At 35.7% G+C, this 27,710-nt stretch overlaps 2 protein-coding genes and 1 pseudogene across 2 annotated transcripts; 2 read left to right on the top strand and 1 right to left on the bottom strand.

The window, feature by feature from the left end:
- Positions 1-490: 490 nt before the first annotated feature.
- Positions 491-2,130, top strand: LOC143563660 (ammonium transporter 1 member 3). Its single transcript, XM_077051154.1, has one exon. It carries the CDS (start codon positions 734-736, stop codon positions 2,120-2,122), a length of 1,389 nt encoding a protein of 462 aa, XP_076907269.1. The 5' UTR covers positions 491-733; the 3' UTR covers positions 2,123-2,130.
- A 358-nt stretch (positions 2,131-2,488) lies between these two features.
- Positions 2,489-3,088, bottom strand: LOC143563640 (dehydrodolichyl diphosphate synthase 2 pseudogene; annotated as a pseudogene).
- A 13,798-nt stretch (positions 3,089-16,886) lies between these two features.
- Positions 16,887-27,484, top strand: LOC143563659 (ABC transporter G family member 31-like). Its single transcript, XM_077051153.1, has 23 exons — positions 16,887-17,473; positions 17,562-17,682; positions 17,891-17,979; positions 18,673-18,757; positions 19,522-19,678; positions 19,895-19,974; positions 20,073-20,217; positions 20,292-20,593; positions 21,250-21,531; positions 21,595-21,911; positions 22,473-22,633; positions 22,702-23,058; positions 23,146-23,190; positions 24,310-24,431; positions 24,517-24,849; positions 25,252-25,542; positions 25,624-25,707; positions 25,775-25,908; positions 25,979-26,206; positions 26,296-26,467; positions 26,538-26,625; positions 26,704-26,870; positions 26,956-27,484. The coding sequence occupies exons 1-23, from the start codon at positions 17,148-17,150 to the stop codon at positions 27,220-27,222; spliced, it is 4,353 nt and encodes a 1,450-aa protein (XP_076907268.1). The 5' UTR covers positions 16,887-17,147; the 3' UTR covers positions 27,223-27,484.
- The last annotated feature ends 226 nt before the right edge of the window (positions 27,485-27,710 follow it).

Raw genomic sequence — 27,710 nt, 5'->3', positions numbered from 1 at the left:
TTATCAACACACCAATAGAATATGCTCTTTATCATGCAAAACTTTCCAACAACTCGAAATTTGCTACAAGTTTCCAACGACTCTCCCGAAACATAAATACTCTTTTATTTTGGTAGTTGCATATTACCAACCGATATTTTAAAACTATCTTTCTTTGTTGTTGACAAGATACCTCCATATGTCAATGAGACGACGAACCACTAACAATCGTTAAAATAAATAGTTTTTTTTTATTTTATTTTCCTAATGATTAATCCATCCAACATTTTAATAAGTAGGTTAATTTATGAAATACTTATTATTTATTTTTCTTGTATTTAAAACCCGAGAATGCAGGCCAGTACGTCCTCAATTCTTGGAAATGCTCTATGATCATGTGGCTATATGTTACTAATCCTAATGAGATAATGAACCATATTACTTTCAGTTTGATTGGTAAGAGGTTTTGGTCCCTACAATGTTGATTGCACCATGGATTGATAATAATAAGACCACATGGCTGAGTTAACCGAGTCAAACAAGTTGTAGGTGCCTATCCATAAGTTGAGTCAAGCCACTGGCTTAAAATTGTTGAGCTGTCACATGAACCATGGGACCATAGATGTAGCCATAGTTGTTTGTACATCTTTAACATGCCATATTAATTAAGTGTGACCCAATTCAATATCATCATACCCTCACATTTCTTAGCTTACACAAAAAATAGTGTGTTTGTGACTTTGTGTGTAAAACAATGGAGGATACATGGGAAACCAGTGTGACCGATTCGATCAACGCGATTTACCTTCTCTTTTCGGCTTACTTGGTGTTTATGATGCAATTGGGCTTTGCTATGCTATGTGCGGGCTCGGTTCGGGCCAAGAACGCTATGAACATTATGTTGACTAATGTTGTGGACGCAGTCGTTGGCAGTCTCTCGTATTTCCTATTCGGGTTCGCCTTCGCATTTGGTGGTGGGCCCGACTCGAACCCGTTCATTGGTACCCAATACTTTGCTTTAAAAGATTTTCCATCAAGTTCTTATGACTATAGTTTCTTTCTTTATCAATGGGCTTTCGCTATCGCGGTTGCGGGAATCACGAGCGGGTCGATAGCGGAGCGAACCCAATTCAGCGCGTATCTTATATTTTCCTTTTTCCTTACCGGGTTCGTGTACCCGGTTGTGGCCCATTGGGTTTGGTCTTCCAACGGGTGGCTCAACCCGGCATCCACAAGCTTGTTGTTTGGGTCGGGTTCTATTGACTTTGCGGGTAGTGGTGTGGTGCATTTAGTTGGTGGAATTGCCGGGCTATGGGGCGCGTTAATCGAAGGGCCGAGGGTGGGGCGGTTCGATGCTTTTGGTAAGCCCGTTCTGATGCGTGGCCACAATGCGACTCTAGTTGTGCTAGGAACATTCTTGTTATGGTTCGGATGGTTCGGGTTTAACCCGGGTTCATTCAACAAGATTTTAGTCTCGTATCCCGATAGTTTCGATCAAGGAAACTGGACCGCGGTGGGCCGGACCGCAGTTACAACAACACTTTCTGGGTCAACCGCTGGCATTGTAACCCTGTTTGGTCGACGGTTACTCGTGGGCCATTGGGACGCTTTAGACGTATGCAACGGTGTGCTCGGTGGGTTTGTCGCCATCACGTCCGGGTGCTCGGTGGTGGAGCCATGGGCCGCCATTGTGTGTGGTTTCTTCGCGGCATGTGTTCTTATTGGGCTCAATATCATAGCCTCACACTTGCGTTACGATGACCCGTTAGAGGCGGCCCAATTGCACGGTGGGTGTGGGGCTTGGGGGTTGATTTTTACGGGCTTATTCGCTAAAGAGGAGTTTGTTATCCAAACCTACAATTCGGGTAAAGTAGGGATAACAAGGCCATATGGGCTTTTGTTGGGTGGGGGTTGGGGATTGATAGGGGCCCAAATTGTTGAAGTGGTGATGATTGTGGGCTGGGTTAGTGTGACAATGGGCCCATTGTTTTACCTATTGCACAAGTTGAGGATACTAAGGATATCAAGTGATGAGGAGATTGCTGGGCTTGATATTTCAAGCCATGGTGGTTATGCCTATAATGCTTACTCAGAAGAAAGTGGGCCCCAACGGTATGGTGATTACCTCAGGCTTCAAGATTAATCTTAATAATCATATTGTGTATAGTGTAATTAAGTTTCCGATTTGTGATGGAGTTTGATATTAATTATTTATGGTATTCTTTTGTAATTTTGTAAATGTGATGGACTCAAAATGTATTTAGAAAAAAAAAACATACACGAGGGGGGTGGGTTCAATTTTGGGCCAAAAACGGGTAAATTTACACTAGCATAAAAAATTTCGGGCGAAAAATTGTCAATTTACACTACTGCGCAAAAAGAAGCTTCGCCCATGAGGAAGAAGATCCGTCATTACAATGCATTCCAAATCAAGGAAATAAGTGTTGATCGATATTATCTTTATTTAACTTCGATTGTTGTAATCATAATATCATCTAAATAGAGTCACTTAACCTTTTTGAGGGCCTAAAGCGTCTAACGCCTCTATAAAATTAGTCTTGTTAAACTCAACATCTTTTTCAACAAAATAGAGTTCAGTATACGCCAATTGCCACAACATAAAGTTGCCAATGCTACATTCCCCACCCGTCCGAATCATTAGGTCGGGATTAGGAAACTTTGAGCACTTCGTCTCGAGTTCTTGCTCAAAAATATTTTCGTCAATATCATCTGGTTGTATCAAACCATGTTTCAACTTTTCAGCAAGAGCCACACAAGCCTGAACAATGTCGCTACGTCCAGTGTAATCAATTGCTTCGATAACATGAAGCGATTTGTTGTTCTTCGTAATTTCTTCTACTTTTGTTACGATTTGTAGCAACGAGTCTGAAATGGCGGCCCTTTTGCCGATCATAGAAACCCTTATATCATTTCTGTATGAAAATCGAAAATAGTAAGCGTGATGTAGTTTTTAGCTTTATAAATCGAAATACGAATTAAAATTGTGTAAAAACCTCTCTAGATCTTCCAAGTCCAGTTCTGTTATGGACCTTGCAATGTCAACCTCCTCCTGAATTACCATAAACAAACTATCGTAATTTTTAGCCATTCGACCGTAAGAAAAAACAAGGTGAAATTCAAATTTAACATGAATTTAACTATGTGTAGTTTTCAGGTGACAAAGAACACTACTAGAAAACAGGGTATTTACGAAAATATTTTCGGTAGCAAATATTTTCTTGCGACTGATTTACAACACAAAGTTTGGTGGTTAAAACCTTTTGTGAAATCTCATTTTCAACCGTTTTGCGATGACTTATTCTTTACGTCCAAGTTTGGCGACTGTGTTTGCGTCATATTAGGTTGTATGCGTCACAATAGGTACAATGGATCATTATAAGTCATAGTTGTTTTATATCTTAGTTTGACCAAGTTTGACTAGGATTCACCCCCATTGATCAATAGTTGACATGCATTAGCTAATTTTTTTTTACCATAAATCGTATGATCAATTAAGTTTACATAACGTGCACATACATTATTTTCTTACATTTTTGTGATCGGTATTTTAATTTTAAATTCAGATTTTCGTCTTTATTTGATCAATTTGTGACCGATTACCTTTTTATTCATATTTTGTGACTCTTTTGAGACCATAGAAAGCCGGTCGTAAACATCAAGACTGTTTTGCAACGATTAAAACAATCGTAACTTTTAAGATCGAATTTTCACCACACTCTTTTTTTATGTTTACTTTAAGCTTTTCACGTTTTGCAACCATTATGCGACCATATTGTTTTTGTTGCAAACCAGTCGCTAAATGTGTGACTAGTTAAAGACGCAAATTTCGCTCTTGTGATTGTGTGTTAGAAATTTGTATACAAGCTATCGGCTCTAAAAAGTTTAAGCTAGTCATGCATATAGAAGTTGAAACGCAACTGATCCTTCGAAAAGTTAACTTACATTAGATCGATTTGAGGTTCCAGAAGAAAGTGTATAAACAGATAGTACTTTTATTCCGAGGTCACAACAAATCCTTGCAATATCCTTAAAGTGTTCGCGACTTGCACCTTCCATGAACAATATTGCTACGTGTTTTGGCATTGATTCTGCTTGAAGGCCATCGTACAACGCTTGATATTATAATCTGCTTCGTCTGCGATGGGGCCATTTTGCTGTTGTATGTGTTAACAATGTTTTGTATATATAGAAAAAGTTTGGCAATTTGTACTATAGAGCATTTGTATCCGTATTTAAGAGGTGTGGGCTACAGAATGCTAGCTAGCTTATAGTTAGGGTGGTCCTTTTATTTACGGGAGATTAAATTGACTAGCTTGTTGCGTGGTAAGAGACCCCCCGTTGTGTTATACATGTATATAAGGGTGGCAAACCCAACCCAAATGGATTGTTTTGGGTCAAGATGGATAAACTTTAAAAATAAGATGGGTTAGGATGGATCATAAAATTTCTTCAAGTAGGTCAGGATGGGTTGAAAATATATAAGTGAATTTCATTTATAGGTTAAAATGGGTCAAAACAAAATATCCAAGTTATCCAAAATTTATCTAATTCAAAATACATAAACTATCACGTGCGAAACAAAACTCATCTGAAACCCAAAAAACGATCAAAACGAAACAAAAACCCCGAACCGACTAAAACGAAACAAAAACGAAACTGAACCGAAATAGAAAAACGACCAAAATGAAACAAAAAAACAGGAATGAAACCGAAAAATTGACCAAAACGAAACCAAAAAAAAACGAAATGTAACCGAAAAGCTCACCAAAACTAAGCAAAAACACCGAACCGACCAAACCGAAACAAAACTGAATCGAAATAGAAAAACGACCAAAACGAAACAAAAAAACCGATATGAAACCGAAAAGTTGACCAAAACGAAACAAAAAAAGCGAAATGCAACTGAAAAGCAGACCAAAACAAAACAAAAACACCGAACCGACCAAAACGAAACAAAAAAAACCGAAACAAAACTGAATTGAGATAGAAAAACGACCAAAACGAAACAAAAAACCGATTTGAAACCGAAAAGCTGACCAAAAAGCGAAATGCAACTGAAAAGCTGAAATCAATATAAAACAAAAACACCGAATCAACCGAAACAAAACAAAAAAAAAAACAAAACGAAACAAAAAAAAACGAAATGCAACTGAAACCTGACAAAAACAAAACAAAACACTGAACCGACCAAAGCAAAACAAAAAAACCGAAACGAAACTGAACCGAAATAGAAAAACGACAGAAACGAAACAAAAAAACTGAATTGAAACTGAAAAACTGACCAAAAGAAAACATAAAAAAACTAAATGCAATTTAAAAAACCGGACCAAAACGAATCAAAAACACCGAACCGACCAAACGAAACAAAAAAACTTAAACGAAACTGAACTGAAATAGAAAAACGACCAAAATGATACAAAAAAACGATATGAAACCGAAAAACTGACCAAAACGAAACAAAAAAAAAATGGAAATGCAATAAAAAAGCTTACCAAAACGAAACAAAAAAAAACTGAAACGTAGCCGACCAAAATAAAACAAATGAATTGAAACGAAACAAAAAAAACAAAATGAAACCGAAAAAACTGACTAAAACAAAACAACACTGAAACCAAAAAACCGATAAATCGAAACCGAAATCATTGAAACCGACCGAAATGAAAAAAAAAAAAACAAAACCGAACCGAACCGATAAAACCCCCGAAAAACTCGAACTTGAGCCGGTAAAAAACGGGTTTTTTTTTATGAACGAGGATGATGAGGGAAACATTTTAGTTATTTTACATTTTGTGTTTTTTTATTTATATTTTGAGTTATTATTTTTTTAATAGTTTTTTTGAATATTTTTTTGAAGGGTTTTGAAAACCCTTTGTATCTCAACCTTCACTTGGGTCAAGATGGGTTAGCTTTACCCATCTTGACCCATATCCATCCTAACCCTCTATTTTAAAAATCCATCCTGACCCCATATCCATCCTGACCCATACCCATCCTGACCCATCACCCAAATCCAATCCAACCCACTCCCATTGCCACCTCTATATGTATATATATGGCTCTATAATCTTTCAAGTCAAATTTGAAATGTATGAGGCCATTAATGAATTAAGTAAAAGTTAGGGGTGACAATATTGACCCATGGGTTGAATATTTGTATCAAAATGTATAAGATGGGCCAGAATGAGTCAAAATAAAAAAAGAAAATGATTAAAACGTGTCAAAACGGGTTGACATTTCTCGGTTTTTTTTATGAAATGAGAAAAACGGAGGAAACTTTTTGGTATTTTTACTTTTTAAGTTTTTGATTTATATTTCGAGTTATAATTTTTTAATTATTTTTAATCATTTTCTCGTTCCATAAAAAAAAAACTTGAGAAATGTCAACCTTTTTTGACCCGTTTCAATCATTTTCTTTTTTTAGTTTGCCCATTCTGACCCATTTTATACATTTTGATATAACCCATTCAACCTATGGGTCAAGATTGTCACCCATAGTAAAAATGTATTGATGTTTTGTAAGGCTGTTTTCTATGGTGGGGGCATCAAAGCCTCTCCACCGTGTCACGTCAGCGCCAGGTGAGCACTGGGGGCATCGAAGCCCTTCTTCATAACATCCTGCTGTGGTTTAAAGCCCTTTGGGCGCCCAAATATATATATATATATACACACACACATACGTATGTATACGTTTTTATGAGAGGGAGACAAACACATGGCCCCACCACCATTTCCTTAGGCGTCCATCGTTGTGAAGCCGCCCCCGCCCCCCCAAAAGGTGCACCTCTGCGGTGTGCAGGGGCATCGAAGTCGCATAGGAGCCCCAATCGAGCTGTCAAAAAAATCTTTTGAACAACAAAGGTCCTGACACCTGGCCTATCCACATAGGAGAAAACTCACAACTCGAGAAACTTTATGGCTTAAGCCAAAACAAATTGCTCATGGCAAGACTTGAACTCACGAACTCCCAATGTTACGTAAATTGGTAGTACACACTAGGGTCGACCCAACCTTTTTGGAGGCCTAAAACAAAATGAGAATTCGAGGCATTTTTTGAATTTTATGGTTACAAGGCAAAACAGCTAACCACGAATGTGTTTGTTTTTTTAAATAACTTAAGAGTTATTTCATCATTAAGTATGCTTTTGGTATAACTTTGGTATAATTACAACATTTAGTATGTTGTTGGTATAACTTTAGTCTAAATTGAAGGTCTTATCCAAGTGGGGGGCTAAAGAACGATTTTGATTTTACTCCCCATAAAGACGGCCTCGACACACACACACACACATATATAGAGAGAGAGAGCGGCAGGATATCATATAGTGGCCCTTATGGTACAAAGGAGCGCCATGCCACCAGCCGTAGGTTTTATTTTAAAACGCGTTAAAAATACGTTGCCAAGTTATACACAAATTTTGTTAGAATGGGTATTCTTGTCATTCTATTCCATCTCCGTCCTTATTCACTGACATAAAATCAGGCTATTGATGATTCAATTTCTAAACTATAATCATGGCTCAACTTTAATCACAGCTAAACATCGTCGCAAATCAAAATCAAATGCAAATCCAGATGATTGAAAAGGTCACGTGGAGACAAATGCGGAAAAGAAAAATGAGGCAAAACGAACAATGATCCATTAGCGAAGCAAACGAGTATATAGGTCTGAAGTTATACAAAACATTATTATTATACTGAAGAGGTAGGTCCCAGCAGAGCCCAGTTGGACCCGCAAGACTCACCTTCAAAAGAGACGTCTGCGCAGAAACCAACTGGATACGCAGGACCCACCATGCTCAGAGACGTGACGTCCTTACGCGCAGTACGCAAGCTGTTCCCGCAGGAAATGCCTCCCAATGGTGGACTCTGCCTGTTCCCGCAGTTGCGGATACAAGCCGTCAGGGAAGGCCACCCGCGCAGCAAGGCTACACGCACAAGGCACTTAGCTCTCATCACTCAGTGTCACCTGAAGGAATGAGCAAAGCCGGGAACAATCCCGCACAAAGGCGGGAGGGGGAATACTCCCGCCCAACTAAGCCAGTCCGTACGATACGGGAAGATCTTCTGTACTGTACCTGACGATGTATGGGCAAAAGATCTGACTAAAGATACGACAGCTTATTGACAACAGTATGGCGAGCAGCATGCTCCTGTACTGTATGTCACTATTAGCCGCTGCCTACTCACCAACTCCTGTCCTACCACGTGCATAGCCGGCAGTTGGTGGAAAAGGAATAGTACACAGCAGGCCTGGTCACTGTCAGCCGCTGCCTACCCACCAACTACCAGCAGGGCACGTGCGTAGGCCACAGTTGGTGGAACAGGAATACTATTCAGCCGGCCACACCTCCTTGGAAACCTACCTTCGGCTATAAATACCCCAAATGGTATGATCATCTTATCTGAACAGATCTTATCATATTATCATCATATTATACCTGATATCTGCTCTAGCAATCTCTTAATATACATTTATATTTAAAGAGCAATCTAGTCTGATTCTCACGCCGGAGGGTGGTCACAAGGAGGAACCCCCCATTCTCAGTGACAAGCTCACGGTGTCTGTTTTGCAGGTTATCAGAAGAACCATCTTTGCTGGGTCTAACCCCTCGTGGGAAACATCTATCTAACCCCCAGGTTATCCGTAATCTGCCCGGGGTCCGGTTAGTGTTTCTTCATATACACAAACAACATCAATGATAACATTACCAAGCTATGGGTAATATTTTATGTATGTAGAATTGGTTATACTTATTAGTTTTTTGTTTAAACCTGTATTTAATGATACTGTAAATATCTCCAACTCTCGTATTCTACACTCGCTACAAATCCGATGCTATCATATTTTGTTTATTTTTATTGGGTGTCCTAAGTAATTAGTATCCTTTCGTACTTTCCTCTACATGTGTGGTCTTGCTTCACATGTTTTTAGCATTTTTTTTATTCATCCGACATGTACGTAATATGGTCGTGGAGACTTGGACTATAACGGTGGCAAACCTTTCAAAGTTCCCAAGCAACAAGTTACACTAATGCCGTTCAAAAGAAGTTATCGTCGAAAGCTTGAGAACTAATTTAAGATAAGGCAACTGCTTTCTTATTTGGCGGGCTGTTATTGATGATGCCAAAAAGGATCAATTGCACTTGTCAATTGTCATGCTAAGCAAGAAATTAATTTCGTATAATAGTCTAACTATCTATGCTTCTTTAACAGCATTCATACAGCTTCTTTATCCCAATTTATAAATGGATAAGACAGATGTCATTGTGCTTAAAATTTATTTTAAAAATAATACGATATTAGTAATTTTTTGCGCAAATGCATATTTGAATATACGTTATATTGTTGTTGGAGAGTGTAGTAGCCTAAATACAAGAAAGTCGTTGTTCTAAAAATAAATATAAAATTAATTGCATCACATATTAAAGTATGACATTATGTTTATGTTTACCGGTTAGTATAAACCCAACAATTAACTCATTAACGTCCTTCAAAACTTCAAGATGAAGATTTGTTGTGATAATACAAGTTTAACACAAACACTTCTTCTTTTAGTATCTTCACTATCTTGTATGTTGATGATAGAATATACTTCGTATGATCACTCAACAACTTAAAAGAATATTTCTGATTTTTAATGTACTAAAATCATTAACCAATGAATGTAAGAAAAAGACATACTGCTTCTTACTATTTCCTGCGTCCGTAAATGTACTAAAATCATTGAAAAAAAACATTTTTTTATGCGTATCTATGTAACAACAAAAAAAAATAAGATGGGTGTCGTGGAGTCGAATAATTCTGGCAAAACACCAATGAGGGCTAGGAGTGGGCAGCTTGCAAGCCGCCAACACGGCTTTATTGTCAAAATGGTAGACCTTGTATAAAAATAATAAATCGACCATGGGTGATATCTATCTCACCACAGGCGCGTAAATGGGATTGGGTTCTTTTCAAATCATCCTTAGGGGGCTCTTTGTAGTTACCGGTCAAGATGGGAAAGGGGGATAACACTACTAGCTAGAAAAAGAGAGATTTTCTACGACTGATTTTGTAGGAAATTTGTTGGAAACCTCACTTTTTAACAAATTTACAACAAAAATGTAGCGTTAGAAAAACACATGGTTGAAAATCGTTTTCAACCGTCTTCCAACAATTTTCTTTCAAAATTGCTAAAAAAAAATATACCGTTGCAAACTTCCTACAACTTTTCTTCAAAAACTATTTTCTGATTTGCAACAACATTCCAACAAAGTTCTTTGTTGGAAATTCGTCTGAAAGAAATAACTGTCGTAAGAAATTTGTAGGAACCTTAACTATTTTGTGTCGTAAAAGTGTAAAACCATGTTCTAGTTAGATGTATGGGCTGGTGGACAGTCCTTTATATTCTACCTTTCCATCCTTATCTGCCTATTGTGCCTAAGAGTTCAAAAAAGATGCATTGATATGTGATCGGTTGGTTTCGAGAGATGGCATGACGACAAGGACTTGGAGTTAGAAAACGAATCCAAGAAGGCCCGTTGAGATCGAAGAACTCAGTAACTGCTGGAACTTAATTTTTTAAGTTTCATTAATCAGATACCTCATATAGAGGTCCTGTTATAAGCTATTTTAGCGGGCTCTTTGTAGTTAACATAGAAAGCAATGAACGAGAAAATACATAAAAGAAGTGTTTAATTGCCACGGTGGTAAGCGAGATCAAGACCATTTCCTTTCTTTGGGTGAAAAACGGGCACCATACACGTGTTGATCGGTCGTGGTACGTGTAAACAACGACATCCGCATAACTAATGCCTGAATGCACATAACCAGTGCTGAAAATCAAGAAACAAAATTGAAATATGCAACAATTTCAAATAAATCAACTCTTAAACCAACCTATTTTAAGCTGAATTGTTCCGACATGATCGACATCGTTCAAACCCGAACCGGTGATGACCTGACCACTTTCAACCTAAAACTCGTACCGACTCAACCTAAACCATTTTTTATTTGTATCGACTCAATCTAGCCCTAATCCGGTTTGACACATGGCCTGCCTGACCCGATCTATTGTTGGTCACTACTGGTAATCACGTAATATGTTAACATTCTATAATAAAAAAAAAGTACATCGACACCATACTCAGTTTAAAGAGAATAAAAATGTTTGTTTTTATGGTATATTTTTTATAAAAAATATTAACGTTTAAAAAAGTTATGACCGTTAAAAATTGTGGGGTAGTTGGTTTAGAAGAAGGGTAAATGTGTAACTATATAATAAGTTTACAAAAATTGATTAAAGTTGAAGAACTATTATTGTAAGTATCTTTTGAAACTAAATTGTTGTATTTTATGTTTGCAAATACTATATTACCTCTATTTAAAGTTGTACTACATGTTTTATGAGATATAATAAAACTCTTAAAGGTGTGCTCTTAACCTGTTCGGGTCATAACCGAACACATTATACCTCTCCAATAGGGGTAATATAGTACAACTATATTGAAAACATTAAAGGCACCATCGCACCTTCCAAACGGTATAAGTGCACACTATATTGAACTAACACATTATACCTTTAAAAATATCGTTTTAAATTAATAGTAACGTATTTAGAAGCTACATTGAGTTTCAAAAAATTGGTAGAAATAGTATTTAATGACAAAAGCTTAATGGATGGAAAATTTTCACATTTACCTCTCCAAGCCATTAGTAATTTTCAGTTATTTACAAAAAGTGCTATTATGTTACATGTTAATATTGGTCACTGAATTGATTTGATCAATTATCTCGATTGCTTCCTACACTTCTTTTTAAACGTTTTGTATTTGATTTGTTCTCAGTGTATCCTTATTTACGCACACATATATAATACAAACTCCTGACTTATATATAAAAAATAAAACTAAAGGGACTCGAATGGTAATTAAATTAATGTCATTCGACAAGTAAAATTATTTTTATTTTGTGGAGCCTGGTGATGGCAATACTCGATACTGAACCTGAACATGACGGTAAATTCTAAACCTTAAACATCTAAAACGTGTAACCGGACAAAAATTCGGGTATGAAGTTGGTATGTCATTAACTTTAAAAGTCTAGGGACTACTGTTGTAATTACTAAAACACTCATTTCTAGTCTTTATATAACACAGCCGCCCAATTAAGTGTTTTTGCCAAATATAGAAATGAAACAAATGGATATAATGAGTTCAGTGAAAACTAGTGTAACAAGTGCAAATGCAGCTGCAGATTTGAACGACATAGATAACATAATACCTGGAGGTCTCAAGGAAGAACTAATGCCAAAACACATTGCCATGATATTTGACGGGGTGGGAGGCGCAAGAACTCTATACAAAGAATATTGATTTTCCTTGCCCAGATCTAGTTATACAAACTAGCGGAGAAATTAGGATTAGTAATTTTATGTTGTGGCAGATGGCATACAGCAAGCTTTATTTCACCAAAAAATACTTTCCTGATTTTAAAGAAAATGATCTTATTCAGGCTTTACTAGCATTTCAAGAAACACACTACTAACGTATGTTAGCTAAGTAACATAAAATAAGATGAATGTACTTTCAAAACAATGTAAGTTTTTCTTTATGCTTGTATAGTTGTATTGGTAATTTAACATCTTCATTATGCTAGTATATTTTTAGGCAGATATATCTTGATGGGCTTAAAAAGATTAATAGTGGCCCACTAGTATTTCATCGTGGGCTAATCCAACATATTCTCACAAGTCACAACTAGAGGTGTAAAAAAAACCATTTTGAGACCGGTTTTAGGCAAACCGAACCGAACCGAACCGATTTGGGTTTAAAACCAATTTCACCAAAACCGGTTTTCAAACCGACCCAAACCGTCAGTTTCAGGACCGGTTCCCCTTCAAATCTATCAAACCGGGTTTAAAACCAAACCGGTTTGAAAAATCGGTTTATAAACCGAACCGAACCGGTGTGACCAGGCCGGCCAATCTTGCTTCGAAACCGGTTTATAAACCGAACCAGTTTGAGTCAAACCGGTTTTGACCAGCCGTTGACCAAACCGGTTCGGTTTGGGTTTAAAACCGGTTTTGTACACCTCTAGTCACAACTCAATAACTAAACAATGCCGACGAAATCTAAAATTTTTTTGAATATGAACCATCAATTAGAAAAAAAAACTTAAAACGATTTACTTTTATTAGTTTTGATATTAAGGCTTTTTAGAACGAGAACTTTCTTTTGTGTTTAAGCTACCGCACTCTACAATTTGGAAAGTCCCGTTGCCTCACTCTAGCCAGACATTGTTGTCTTAACTGGGCCCACGCTGGTTTCAGAGTTTGGCTTGGGTGTTCCCCCAGGAAACCATACCGTCAGCTGCCACTTGGCAGTAGTTGTGCCACCACAAGAGCGAAATTCTCTAGCGTAACAAACGTGGCTTCAGAGTTTGGTTTGGGCGTTTTCCGGGAAACTATTTTTGTTATTAAATAGTTTAGTGTTTTGTAATAACTCACCACGTGTTTCAAAGTAATAAAGTGACTGGATTATAATCAAACTCTTGCACAAGATTAAGGTTTTATATATCAGCAAAGTTGATCACATGCTCGTTACTCGTGGATTTTGTATTTTTAAATAGTAGTTGGGGTGATAATGATGGCACTCTAGACAGATCACCACAGTTCACAAGTGTCCTGCGGAATGACTTGGTGTTAGTTAAAGTTTTAAACCACCTATATCTTCATCACTTGTATATTAACTAGCTAGTGGGGTTTATCTGCACTACATAATGGGAATTTGATTGGTATTGGTTTGGTTTGCTACGGTAACATGCACTCGCTATATATAGCAATCGAAAGATAAAACCCAAAAGTAAAGTCGCAATATACTGAAAAGGATATCGACATGTATTTTACATCGATAAAAAAAACCATAAGAATGGATATTGGTTCTGATAATCCTGATACCGGGCAATACTGATGTTGTTGATGTTGTTCGGTTAAAATCTGTACGTAATTGGTTGCTTATTATAATGTAGATTTTAGTTTCTTCTTTATATGAACTTAAATGTAAACGTCTTGGGAGGGGGGGGGGGGTGTTAAAATCAAGTTTGGCCTTTAGACCTCCACTTGAATAAAGCCTTCAGTTTAGACTAAAAACATACTAAATGATGAAAATTTCATCAAAGTTAAACAAAAAAAAATACTAAATTAAGATAAAAATTACCCTTAAGTTATTTGAAAAAACAAGTATATTCATGGTTAGTTATTTTGTTTTGTAATAGTAAAATTCGAAGAATGCCTCGAATTCTCGTTTCGTTTTATGCCTTCAAAATGATTGGGCCGGCCCAGAATGTAAACTTCTATGTTTGTTTTGTAAGATGATAAAGACCAAACTACTCACATGAAGACAGAGAGAAACGAGCAACACATAATCTTTTAGAGAAATTAAAGAGTAGTCGCTAATTCGGTCCAAATCACTACATTTTTTACACATACTAAAACATTAAGAAAAGTGGACTATAAGTTTATCCCAGCGGTATATCTATTGCTCCAACAATTATAGCCAAAGAGAGACACATTTATCTTAGAAGAGGCGCACACTCTATTTTGAAGAAACGTGTCAAACACGAATCCACTTTATTCAGAGACACGTTTAGAAGAGGTGCACGCTTTCTTTCAAGAAACGTGTCAAACATGAATCCGCTTCGTTTTTGTAGTCAAAGATACTATATTTATTATAATTCGTTTTCCATGTAGATAAGTACCAGACTGTCTCACGCGTTTCAAATTATAAAAAAAGGTACTAAAAATGTATATTTATTCTATTCTAACTGAAAATTAACCATTCTAGTCAAACCATACTAAGATTGGAAAACTATTGAGGCTAATTTGAGCAGACCAATATATCGGAAATTGTTCACGTTTTCTTTTTACCAATTCTATCCGACTTTTAAGGATGGAGTTACGTAACAATTAATAAAAAAAAAAACTAAAATCTAATTGTTTAAATTAAAATATGTCTTGATCAAACAATTGCGTTTGACAGGAAATAAAACCCTGCTGTCAACAATATTACTTCTAGACTAAATACAATTATTGCTTTGATTATAAAATTAAATTTGATTTAATTCAAATATATTCTGTATCTTTAAAATCGAATTAAACATATTCTGTCATTCTGTGTCTTCTAGAAGAAAAAAAAATCGTTTAATGCATTACCAATTTTGTTGTTCATTCTCTTTAGAATCGAATTAAACATATTATGTCATTCTGTGTCTTCTAGAAGAAAAAAAAAATCGTTTTAATGTATTACCAATTTTATTTATTCATGAGCAAATTAGTGAATGCGTGCAAATCCTTTAATTTCTTCTCACTTTTAACTTGGTTAACCGAGTTATTTCTATAACAGCGTCTGAAACCACTCTCCTTACTTGACCGAGCAATCTTGAGAACTTGAAGTTCTAAAAATATCAAGCATCAACCATCACTCCATGCCATTATGCCATAACTAGGATATAGCCTATATGATACACATTTGGTTAAAAAAATAGAACAAAAAAGTTGAATTTAATAATATACATAATGTTACAATAATGTGATCAAGTTAAAATACAAATGGAGACAAAAATGAGAAGTGTGAAAAAGATTTGTGGTCACGCAAAAACCTATAAAAGAAATTCAAAAATAATAAAAAAAAACATAACTCAAGATAGGGGTGTTCAGGAAATCCGAAATCCGAACCGAAATCGAAACCCAAATAAACCGATTCGAATTCTTATTCGGATATTCGGATCTGATCAATCCGAATATCCGAATAACTAATTCGGATTCGGATCGGATTCGGATATGAAAATTTAAAAAATTCGGATTGTTCGGATTATTCGGATATCCGCTTAATCCGAATAAAAAACATGTTTTTAGCGCTATTTTCCGGTTTGGTATATTTATTAAACTATTATTTGAAGTTTAAACTTAAAATTTATGTTAAGAGTAATTCGTATTTTCCGGTTTATATGTTTATTGTGATTCTAAATTATTAAATGTTAGGAACATAAAAATAGAAAAAAATTTATTTTTATTTCGAATTATTCGGATAATTTCGGATTATTCAGATATATCCGAATCCGATCCGAATTGAATTCGGATATATTCGGATCGGATAGGAATATTCATAATTAGGATCGGATCGGATTTCGGATAGGGTCAAAAAATTTTCAAATTCGAACAACCCGAACCGAATAACCCGAATAATCCGTTATCCGATCCGATGAACACCACTAACTCAAAATATAAATAAAAAACGGAAAAAATTAAAAATACCAAAATGTATCCCCCATCATTCCCGTTCATAAAAAATAAAATAAAAAACCGATGAAAAGACACAATGTCGAAAATGAACAAACAACACAATGATAAATAGAAAATACACAATAAGTCGCAAAACTTAACACAATGTCAAACAAAATGTAGCACAATGTTGTGTAATATAAACAAATATCAAGAGAAAAGACAAAATGTTAAGGAAAAAAATACACAATCAATGACGAAAATAAACATAAAACACAATGATAAATAAAAAGACACAATGATGTTTTTACCTCAACATTGTGTCTTTTTCGAGTGTTTTCTTTTATTTTTTTTGTACGAGTAAGACGGTGGAAACATTTTTGCGTTTTTACATTTTTCATTTTTTATAAATATTAAGTTATGAATTTGTTGTTTTTTAGGGGTATTTTTGTATGGCTAGAAATTTTTCTTATTCTTTTAAATTTTATCATCTCTGTAAAAAATAACTTGACCCTTAGAGCCTTAATAGTATAGTTAGATTGCATTTGACCAAGTATTAAATAATATTTAATATCCTAAAGCCACAACTAAAACTTTTACCATTTTAAGTTCATCATCATATACATATATATATACACACACTGTTACCAGACTTCCGTAAAAACGTGTAAAAAGGTGAAGCAAGACGGCAGAGGCAGGGTCATTTCGGTCATTTCATCACTTCAAAATTCGCGGGCCAACTGTCAGCTTCTATACGTATTAAACAAGCTCTCTATATCGTTCCCCATGGTCACATTAACCTGACCTAATTCCATCACATTATAATCAAATCACATCACATAACACAATAATAATAATAATAATCACGATTATTATTATTATCCATCCATGGCAGCTTCAGACGGAAGCGAGTACTTCGACGTGGACATAGAGAGCGGCCATGGCACGTTTTCCCGGCGATCGAACCACGTCGAGGTTCACCGTGACGAGACCGAGCTTCTATGGGCGGCCATTGAGCGCTTACCGTCCGTTAAGGAGAAGAAAACGGCGTTAATGCGACGTCAAAACTCCGGATCCAACCGTGAACGCACCGAGACTATAGACGTCACCAAGCTTGACCGACGTAACCGATCACTTATTGTCAAGAAAGCGCTTGATACGTCCGAACAGGATAACTATAAGCTCCTTGCGGCTATTAAAGAGCGATTCGATAGGTATTATTAATAATTTCATTATGTTTACTTAATTGATGCTAGCTAGGTTTTAGTTTATTAATAGTTTGATGTGTTGATGGTGAAATAGAGTTGGATTGGAGGTGCCGAAGGTGGAGGTTCGGTTCGAGGAACTGAACGTTGAGGCGGATGTACTGCTTGGATCGAGAGCGTTGCCGACGTTGTTTAATTATGCTCGTGACGTGATTGAGGTTAGTGAAGTGGACCTGGATCATTTGTATGTTTACTTAATGGATAATTAGGTTTTCAGTATTTATAGTTATAATATTATTGCTTCCATAATTATAATACTATTGCTTCCATGCATGTATAATATTGTTAGTTTGTTACTCATTCAAAATGAGAAATAAGGAGGTTACTGTTTTATTGTCACTGATTTATGATGTGATTATATTGCAGCATTTGTTTACTAGTTTGGGGATTTTTTGTCCGCGGAGGCATAATCTATCCATATTGAAGGATATTAGCGGCTCAATTAAACCGGGAAGGTACTTTTATATATCTATGTCAGTATGTCTTACACTCATGGCTTTGTTTGATTTAAGATTTATCGATCGTGACTAGCTTGAGAGTGCTGCTATGTGTGCATTATTCTTGCTACATGGACATGGTAACTTTTATGAGGAAAATATAAGTCCAATAAACGGTAAAATTTTATGTTGGATAGATTATATTTCATTATATGGATACACACATATAGCATTTGCGAAACTATCGTTTTTATATCATTAAATACCGCAAATTATTTAATGGTACTGGTTGGTGATTAAATCAAACTTAGAACCTTGAAATTTTGAGAAAGAGGTTTATTTACTTTGTTATTATTCATCACTTTTGACATGCGTTTAAATAAGCAATGGATTGTGAAAGTATTCCACTATCCTTGTGAAGTAGATATGCATGAAAGATTACAGAAAAACTCAAAATTTTTCAAGTCAGTGAATACAAAATGCCATCTTTGAAGCAAGTAGGGTGATTTTTTCAGTTTCTTTCTTGCTACTTCCCTTTTCATATCGGAGATTCTTGATGTGTTATTGATAAGTTGAATGTTCAATCCAAGGAGTTCAAATTGATGTGATACTTTTTGAGTTTGCAATTACATTACCTCACTCTTGGAAATCGGTTGATTACTGAAGGAAAGAAAATGATTCTTAATTATGTGTATGTTTGACATGTGACAGGATGACTTTGCTTTTGGGTCCACCCGGCTCAGGGAAATCTACATTGCTTTTAGCTCTTGCAGGGAAACTTGACACGAGCTTAAAGGTATCTATGTGATCTTTTTATTCGTAATTCTTGTTTCTGCAAAATTGCAAGTGTGGGTGAGGCTGCTGATTATATGACAAAGCAGCTCACTGCTCATATAACAAGTGGATAACGGATTAATCTGTTTTAAATGATTTCAACATGAAACATAACAACACAGTTTATAAACAGCTTGAATTTGCAAGTGTATATAATGATTCATGACCAAGAGGTGGGAGATTTTAGTTACCCATGTTTTTTTAAAATGCTTAAAGCTTCAAGATTTTTTGAAGTCTTTTTATTTAGGTTACAAAACCAGCAAACGGTAGACTTATCAGAGTTATTAATATCCAGCAATATGGTACAAGCTATTAAGTTTCTTCAACCTATGAAAAATAAAACTATGCTTTTGGTGAATATAAATAAGATTGCATATCAAAAGAAAAGGATTGAAGATTCAAATCAACTTATACTCATATTTGTATGCATATGATTAATCTGGATTTTCGTTCAATTAAACATTGCTGAATGGTATCAGGAAATACATTCTGTGTAAATCACTTGTTCATGGGAGTTCATAGTTAAAGTTTCCAGAACAAATCAAACGCTTAAAAAGTAATAACTTACAGGTTTTACACATGCTAGTTCCAAATCAAGCAGTGATTTTTTTGGTATAACATGAAATCTAACATGGAATTGTTTTGAGGTGTCAAAAGATCGCTACACTGTTGAACATCAACTTGTAACCATTCTCATTTAGCAATCTATGTTATTTTTTCTTTCAGAAAACGGGTAAAATTACATATAATGGTCATGAACTCAATGAGTTCTGTGTTCAAAGGACTTCAGCTTACATAAGTCCAACAGACAGCCACATTGCGGAACTAACAGTACGTGAAACTCTTGATTTTGGTGCACGATGTGAAGGTGAAGGGTTTGCAGGTTTGTCTTGCTTATTTGCTGAAAACTGCATATTCTCAATTTTATTCATTGAAAACAATATATTGCCTAATGGACATATCTAATATCTAAGAACGTCCTAAAAAGGGGATTAGAACACATGGAATTCAAATGTAATAATAGTTGGCATGACTCTTATTTACTCGATGCTTTGATGATGTTTTAAATGATTTCTGTTTTCATCTGTCTTACTTTCAGGAAACTTGATGAGAGAACTTACGCGTTTGGAGAAAGAAAATAAAATACGCCCGAGTCCTGAAATAGACGCGTTTATGAAGGTTATCATTTTGAGATTTATAGCTTGCTGACACCATTTCTTTGCTAAATACCTTATAATTTGAAAATATATATTCTAATACAATAAAATAATATTCAGGCATCCTCTGTTGCGGGAAAAAGACACAGCATCTCAACCGATTACATACTGAAGGTGCTTGGTCTTGATGTGTGTTCAGACACAATTGTTGGAAATGATATGCTCAGGGGTATTTCAGGTGGTCAAAGAAAGAGAGTCACTACAGGTCCATTTCTGACTTTTCCTGTTTGGCATATTAGTTTATCTAAAGTTATAGCTGATAAGGACGTGTTATTATAGGTGAGATGGTGGTTGGTCCAAGGAAAACTCTTTTTATGGATGAGATATCAACGGGATTAGATAGCTCAACAACATACCAGATTGTGAAGTGTGTAAAGAATTTTGTTCATCAAATGGAAGCCACAGTTCTAATGGCTTTGCTTCAACCTGCACCTGAAACATTTGATCTTTTTGATGATCTGATTCTATTATCAGAAGGACACATGGTCTATGAAGGTCCGCGAGAAGACGTCCTTAACTTCTTTGAGTCTTTAGGTTTTCAAAAGCCAGCGCGTAAAGGCACTGCAGATTTTCTTCAAGAGGTATAAATGTATTATATAAACATGTTTTTATAAATACTTGCTTTCTACTAGGAAATTTCACAAGTCTAGGCCTGTTAACGAACTGAACGAACACGAAGTAGGCATATTTGTGTTTGTTCATTTAACTTTAACCGAACAAATGATCGAACACGAACAGTTAAATGAACGGGGTTATCATGTTAGTGTCCGTTTGTTATGAATATGAGGGTGTTTGTGTTCGTTCATTAATAGTATAAATGAACATTTCACAAAATGTAAACGAACGAATATAACTAAATCTAGATGAACGAGCATAACTAAGCAAACACCGATCAAAAGTTAACATGAACATAAATATGTTGGATTGTTGGGGCTAAAAATTTATTAAAAATAGACTAAATTGTAACGGGCCTAAAAAAATTAGATGATCATGTATAATAGATATAAATGAACTTAACCAAAGGTAAATATCGATGGACATACATGAATGACCATACACAAATGAGACATGTTCATGTTCGTTCAACTAATTGAACAAAAAAACTTGTTCATGCTCATTCGTTTATTAAATAAACGAACATAAATGAACTTCCACTAAACGGCTCACGAACAGCTCACTGAACGTTCAGTTCACTTAGAGGTTTATTCACAACTGATGAGTTATTTTATATGTATAGGTCACCTCGAGAAAAGATCAAGCTCAGTACTGGGCTGATGCGTCAAAACCATATGAATACATTTCAGTTTCCAAGATTTCAGAAGCTTTCAAAATTTCCCCCTATGGAAAGTCTCTGGAATCTTCTCTTTCTGTTCCATTTGATAAATCCAAGAGCCACGTGTCAGCTTTGAGGAAAAGGCAGTATGGCGTATCAAAATGGAAGCTTTTTAGAGCTTGTTTCTCAAGAGAATTTGTATTAATTAAACGACATCGTTTTCTCTACATTTTCAAGACAATACAGGTATGTCTCTCTTAATGTTGAAACATAACATTGTTTGAAATTGATATGTCATATGTTGTATAGGTGGCATTTGTGGGCTTTGTTACATGCACACTCTTTATAAGAACAAGATTACATCCCACAGATATGATGGATGGAACCCTTTATCTTGGTTGTTTATTCTTTGCACTTGTGCACATGATGTTCAATGGATTTGCAGAGCTCCCACTTATGATATTTCGGTTACCTGTGTTTTACAAGCAGCGGGATAATAATTTTTATCCCGCATGGGCGTGGTCTGTTTCGAGTTGGATATTGCGTGTTCCATATTCTTTCGTTGAAGCTTGCGTATGGTCTATTATAGTATATTATAGTGTTGGTTTTTCCCCTAATGTAGGAAGGTATGGTCTTTTTCTTGTCTTTTAAGCTTTAACTTTTAACTAGAGGTGTAAATGAGCCAAGTGGCTCGTGAGCTATTTGAAATCGTCTCGCTAAAAGCTCGAATCAAGGTGAGCTTAAACAAGCTCGAACTCAAGCATTAGCTTCACTTATTGAACTTGTGTTGGCTCGTTAACCTAGACGAGCCTATTATTTATATTATATTTATATAATATGGTAATTATATATCATAAAATAAATATTATTATACATAAAACAATGATAGAAATGACTAAATAATATATTTTATGTTATTTATAAAAGTTATAATTAAATTAGAGATAAAATAAATAAAAAGGTAATAATTTGATTAATAAATAATAACGGTCTGGTTTGAGCTCAAACTTGCAAAACTACTGACAACCAAGCTAGAGCTCTAAAAATAGAGCTCGAGATAAGCTGAGCTCAAGCTCTCGTAAGTTATACGAGCTCAGGCTTGGCACATTTGCACGTGTACTTTTAACTTCTGCAATAAACCTTCATTAGAATTTTTGACATTTGTCTATGATTTGCATTTTTTTCAGGTTTTTTCGTTACGTGTTTGTTCTATTTTCGATACACCAGATGGCTTTAGGCCTTTTTCGTACATTGGCTGCAGTTGCAAGAAATATGATGATTTCCAATACTTTTGGGTCGGCTTCTCTGCTTGCGATATTTTTGTTGGGTGGATTTATCATGCCTAAAGGTAACTTACCAACTTTAATATTAATCTCAACGAATCATGGGTTCATAAATCTGCTTATTTTCTTTCAGATATGATTAAACCGTGGTGGATATGGGGTTATTGGGTGTCACCTTTATCATATGCACAAAGTGCAATTGCTGTTAATGAATTTACTTCCACTAGATGGCAGAAGGTTTTTTTTTTTTGCACTTCACTTGTCCATGTCATCTTTATCAAATACAATTGTGTTTTTTGTGTAATGACAAATTCAAATGCTGCCACTTTGCAGAATCTTACTGATACAAACATGACACTCGGTTATGGTGTTCTGCGGTTTCATCATCTGCCCACTGAGAATTATTGGTATTGGATTGGAGTTGGTGCCTTGTTACTTTATGCTCTGTTTTTCAATATCGTAGTCACTCTGGCTTTGGCTTATCTTCAACGTAAGTGCTTGTTTATTACTATTTGGATGTGGAGTAAACAAGTATGCTAATACCGGTGATATGTATACTATTTTCTTTCTACTGCAGCTCTAAAAGGTGCACATATTGTTCTACCATCAACCATAGATGCAGGTTAGTTACTTTTACAATCACCTTTTCACGCTAGTTGGTAATTAAGGATGTGTATGAACCGTTTAACCAATTGTCTGGTTTATGCCTTTACGGTTTGGTTTCCACAGTTTTACAGTTAGGTTTACCAGGGCCGTCTGCGAGAATTTAAATACCTCGGCCGAGCCAAAATAAAAAGGCCCGTAGGCCTTAACGAAAAATTTTTAATCGCTAATGTACATGGATAAAACTTTTATCGACCAATTTATTATAATCAGAAACCATTCTGATCGTGTAATTATCTCATAAACCATTACAAATAACCTTATTTTTAACACTAAAAAACATATATATGTAATATGTATAAAAAAGTTTGTGCCCCCGAAACTTGTGTGCCCCGGCCGATGGTGCGATTTGCACACCCTCCGAGCCTCCCATGAGGTTAACAGTTTGGAACTGGAACCGGCAGTTTGACAATTAATATTTACTTTTTATAAGAAAATACGGTATGCATATGTATTATATTCATGAATCCAGCCTTGTTATTCTTAAATAAAAATAATACAGTATTACACTTTTAAAGAAACATTAGAAAGGGAAATTTACCATAGTAGTCATTTTGATCATTGACTTCGACAAAATGGGCCAAGACTTTTTTGTTTACTCAAATATCTTTTACCTATCATTTTTAAAGAGGAAAATGGCTTCAGATAGAAATCTGCTGTGTCATATGGAAATCTGTTGCGCCATGTTGAATATGCTGTGCCAAAATGACATATGTCGTGGTTTGATCAGCTTTTTATGAAGTCAAGGCTATTTTGTTGATTATCTCTGTCAAAATGGTTATGTTGGTGATTTTCCTTTAAAAAAATGGTTCGGAACTGCCAAAATGACCAGTTTCATTTTTCGTTTGTCCGAAACCGTAGTCAGCAGTTTATCCAAGAGTTTTTGTTAAAATGACCCGAATTGGACCATGTACACCATTAAATGGTATTCATAACTTTAATCAGTTGTTTTGGTTTGAAAGTTTACTTTATTACTTCTTTGTTATAATTATGTTTACAGTTTTTTCAAAACTATGTGATGTTGCATTTGTGTGATGGAGGGAATATATTAAAAAATTAAACTTTCCATTCTTTACAGCCGGCGAGAAGACGACCGTTGCCAAATCTGAAAGCGTTTCTAGAAGACAGGGCATGACTCTACCTTTTAAACCGTTGTCAATGACATTTCATAATGTCAGTTACTTTGTTGACATGCCAAAGGTAAATCTTACACAGTTTCTCTACTGCTTACGTGGCAAACGTTTAACTTATGCTAAAAGCCTAAAGCTAAAATTTTTTTTTTCAGGACATGGTTATGGAAGGTGCAGCAGATAAGAAGTTACAACTCTTGTCTGACGTAAGCGGAGTGTTTTTGCCAGGTGTCCTCACTGCACTGATGGGGTCAAGTGGGGCCGGCAAAACAACCTTAATGGATGTCCTTGCTGGCAGGAAGACAGGTGGATACACTGAAGGTGAAATCACCATATCCGGGTATCAAAAGGAACAAAGCACATTCGCCAGGGTTTCTGGTTATGTTGAACAAAATGATATTCATTCACCTCAAGTCACTGTTATGGAATCTCTATTATTTTCTGCGTTTCTCCGCCTTCCCTCAGACCTCAAAGAAAAGCAAAAACGGGTTAGTTTTATTCATCCCGTTTCAATCACTGACTGACCAGTTTGAATCTATGACTCATTCAGTCATTTGTTTGAATCTATAACTGGCTCGTTCGAATCTTTGACTGGCCCGTTTGAATTTCTGACTGGCCCGTTTGAATTTCTGACTGACTTGTTTGAATCTGACCAACCAGTTTGAATCTTTGTCTGATCTTTTTGAACCTTTGACTGACCCTTTGGAATTTTTTAGTGACCCATTTGAGTCTTTGACTGACCCGTTTGAATATCTTTGACTGACCCGTTTAAATATTTTCGCTGACCCTTTTGAATCTTTTACTGAACAGTATGAATCTTTAATTGACCCATTTGAATCTTTGACTGACTCCTTAGAATTTTTGACTGATCCGTTTGGAAAAATAAACAGGAGTTTGTGGAAGGAGTGATGAAGTTAGTTGAACTAGATATTCTAAAAGATGCATTAGTAGGCTTACCTGGCAGTACCGGGTTATCCACTGAGCAAAGGAAAAGATTAACAATAGCAGTTGAGCTTGTTGCTAATCCCTCAATAATATTCATGGATGAACCTACATCTGGACTTGATGCACGAGCTGCTGCCATTGTAATGCGAACCGTTCGTAATACAGTTGATACTGGAAGAACAGTCGTTTGCACCATCCATCAACCTAGTATTGAAATATTCGAAGCATTTGACGAGGTTTCGTTTCATTACTTTGTTTATTATCAGTCATGCTGAATCTTTATAAAATTATGTGAAGTTTTGATTTTTTATCAACAGCTACTTCTAATGAAAAGAGGAGGGCGCGTGATATATGGAGGAAAAGTGGGCGAGGGATCGGATATCTTGATTAAGTACTTTGAGGTCAGAGTTTGAATATTATTTAATTAGTTTTACAAACTAATGAAGATTATATTTGAAAATTATGCAGAGTATAAGTGGGATTACACCGATGCCTAGTCATTATAATCCTGCAAATTGGATGCTTGAAATGACTACACCTGCTGCTGAAGAAAGAATTGGCCAAGACTTTGCAGAGATTTATAAAAATTCTAAACAGTATCGGTAATATTTATAAACAAAAGCTTGATATATGTTTAATACAGAACCAGGTTTAATGGTTTTATATTTTTAGGGAAATTGAAGAGTTGATTAAGCAAACGAGTACTCCAGAGCCAGGATCCGAGCCATTAAAGTTTTCTACACCATACTCTCAAAATAGTCTATACCAGTTTAAAACTTCTTGGTGGAAGCAGAATCTTGTGTATTGGAGAAGCCCAGAATACAATGCTGTGAGGTTGTTGTTTACAACTATGTGTGCATTAATTGTCGGTTCTGTATTTTGGGACATCGGTTCTAAAAGGTAATTCTTGTTTTTCTCTAATTAAGTTTACCTTCATTATCGTATTCAAACATCATAGTTTATTAATTATTAATCTGTTGATTCTGCAGAGACAGCACCCAAAACTTGATGGTGGTTATAGGTGCACTTTACACAGCTGTCTTGTTTCTTGGTGTAAATAACGCTTCCACCGTACAACCCGTGATTGCAATAGAAAGAACGGTTTTTTACCGTGAGAGAGCTGCTGGGATGTATTCTGCAATCCCTTATGCAATGGCACAGGTACGTCTTTTTTTTTTTATAAATACAATACTGAGTTTGATTTTTTATTTTATTATATTTTATTTTACAGGGTCTGGTGGAGATTCCATACATAGCAACTCAGACGATCGTGTACGGTGTGACTACATACTTCATGATCAACTTTGAGAGGAAATTAGGTATCAATCCAAAACGCATAAAATGATAAAAGTTTAATATGTGAATAAAAGTTACAATTTTGATTCTTTTTGGTGCAGAGAAATTTTTATACTATCTTCTGTTCATGTTTTTAACTTTCACCTACTTTACCTTTTATGGAATGGTGGCGATTGGTCTTACACCGTCTCAACAAATGGCTGCGGTTGTTTCCTCTGCGTTTTACTCGTTATGGAATCTTCTTGCTGGTTTTCTCGTCCCAAAACCGGTAACTAGCTTAACTAACTTAATGTTCTATATGTGTGTTCTTGTGCAAGGTTTAACTAACTTATTGTTACCGGCTTTTATTGTAGCAAATACCGGGCTGGTGGATTTGGTTTTATTATGTGTGCCCGATAGCGTGGACTTTGCAAGGTCTAGTTGGCTCTCAACTTGGTGACGTGGAAGACCTGATTGTGGGACCTGCTTTTCAAGGGACAGTGAAAGGCTTTTTGAAGGAAGAACTTGGTATCGAATCCAGCATGATTGGTATTGCAGCTGCGGTTATATTTGCAGTCAGTTTATCCTTCTTTCTCGTGTTTGCTCTTTCCCTCAAGTTTCTTAACTTCCAGAAAAGATAGATTACAGTTCTGTCCCTGATACGACCGCCACAAGTTGCATGCATCGAGCACGCCGTGTAGCCACAGGCGCTCGGGTTAAGAATCCAAAGGCACGAATGAATCGGTTATGATATCATATCATATGTTCATTTCAGCTTCTATGGCTTTCACACATGCCGATTTCTTTAAACTAATTTGATGCACGACTTAGCTTAGGAATCAACTAGGCTTTGATGGTTAAAGATTCATATGATAACTTTGCAACATTTTGTTATTACTTTTCTATAGCTCTCATGAACTACAAATTATTGTTAATGGATGAACAAAAGCATGTTTTCTTAGGTTGTATGTAGCATCCTATCGTGTATACTTTATACTAACTATAAGCCAATATTGTCTGCTTTGCTAAAAAGTTCATACATTTACATAGCTAATTGATGAAATAAGAAATTAAAGACATTGATAAAATCATAAATTTAGGCAGTTAATAGTTTACATGATTTTTACTT

Source organism: Bidens hawaiensis, unplaced genomic scaffold, assembly GCF_021521415.1.
Source record: "Bidens hawaiensis isolate Kalapana, Puna unplaced genomic scaffold, B.hawaiensis_p1.1 tig00021504_1, whole genome shotgun sequence".
Lineage (NCBI taxonomy): Eukaryota > Viridiplantae > Streptophyta > Magnoliopsida > Asterales > Asteraceae > Bidens > Bidens hawaiensis.
This window is presented reverse-complemented; position numbering and strand designations above follow the sequence as displayed.

Bases quoted from the DNA above. Each gene is read 5' to 3' on its own strand.
- LOC143563660 (XM_077051154.1), top strand. From the start codon at position 734: ATGGAGGATACATGGGAAACCAGTGTGACCGATTCGATCAACGCGATT.
- LOC143563659 (XM_077051153.1), top strand. From the start codon at position 17,148: ATGGCAGCTTCAGACGGAAGCGAGTACTTCGACGTGGACATAGAGAGC. The intron at 23,191-24,309 runs GTTAGTTACTTT...CATTCTTTACAG, and splicing joins ACCATCAACCATAGATGCAG to CCGGCGAGAAGACGACCGTT. The intron at 24,850-25,251 runs GTTAGTTTTATT...AAAAATAAACAG, and splicing joins TCAAAGAAAAGCAAAAACGG to GAGTTTGTGGAAGGAGTGAT.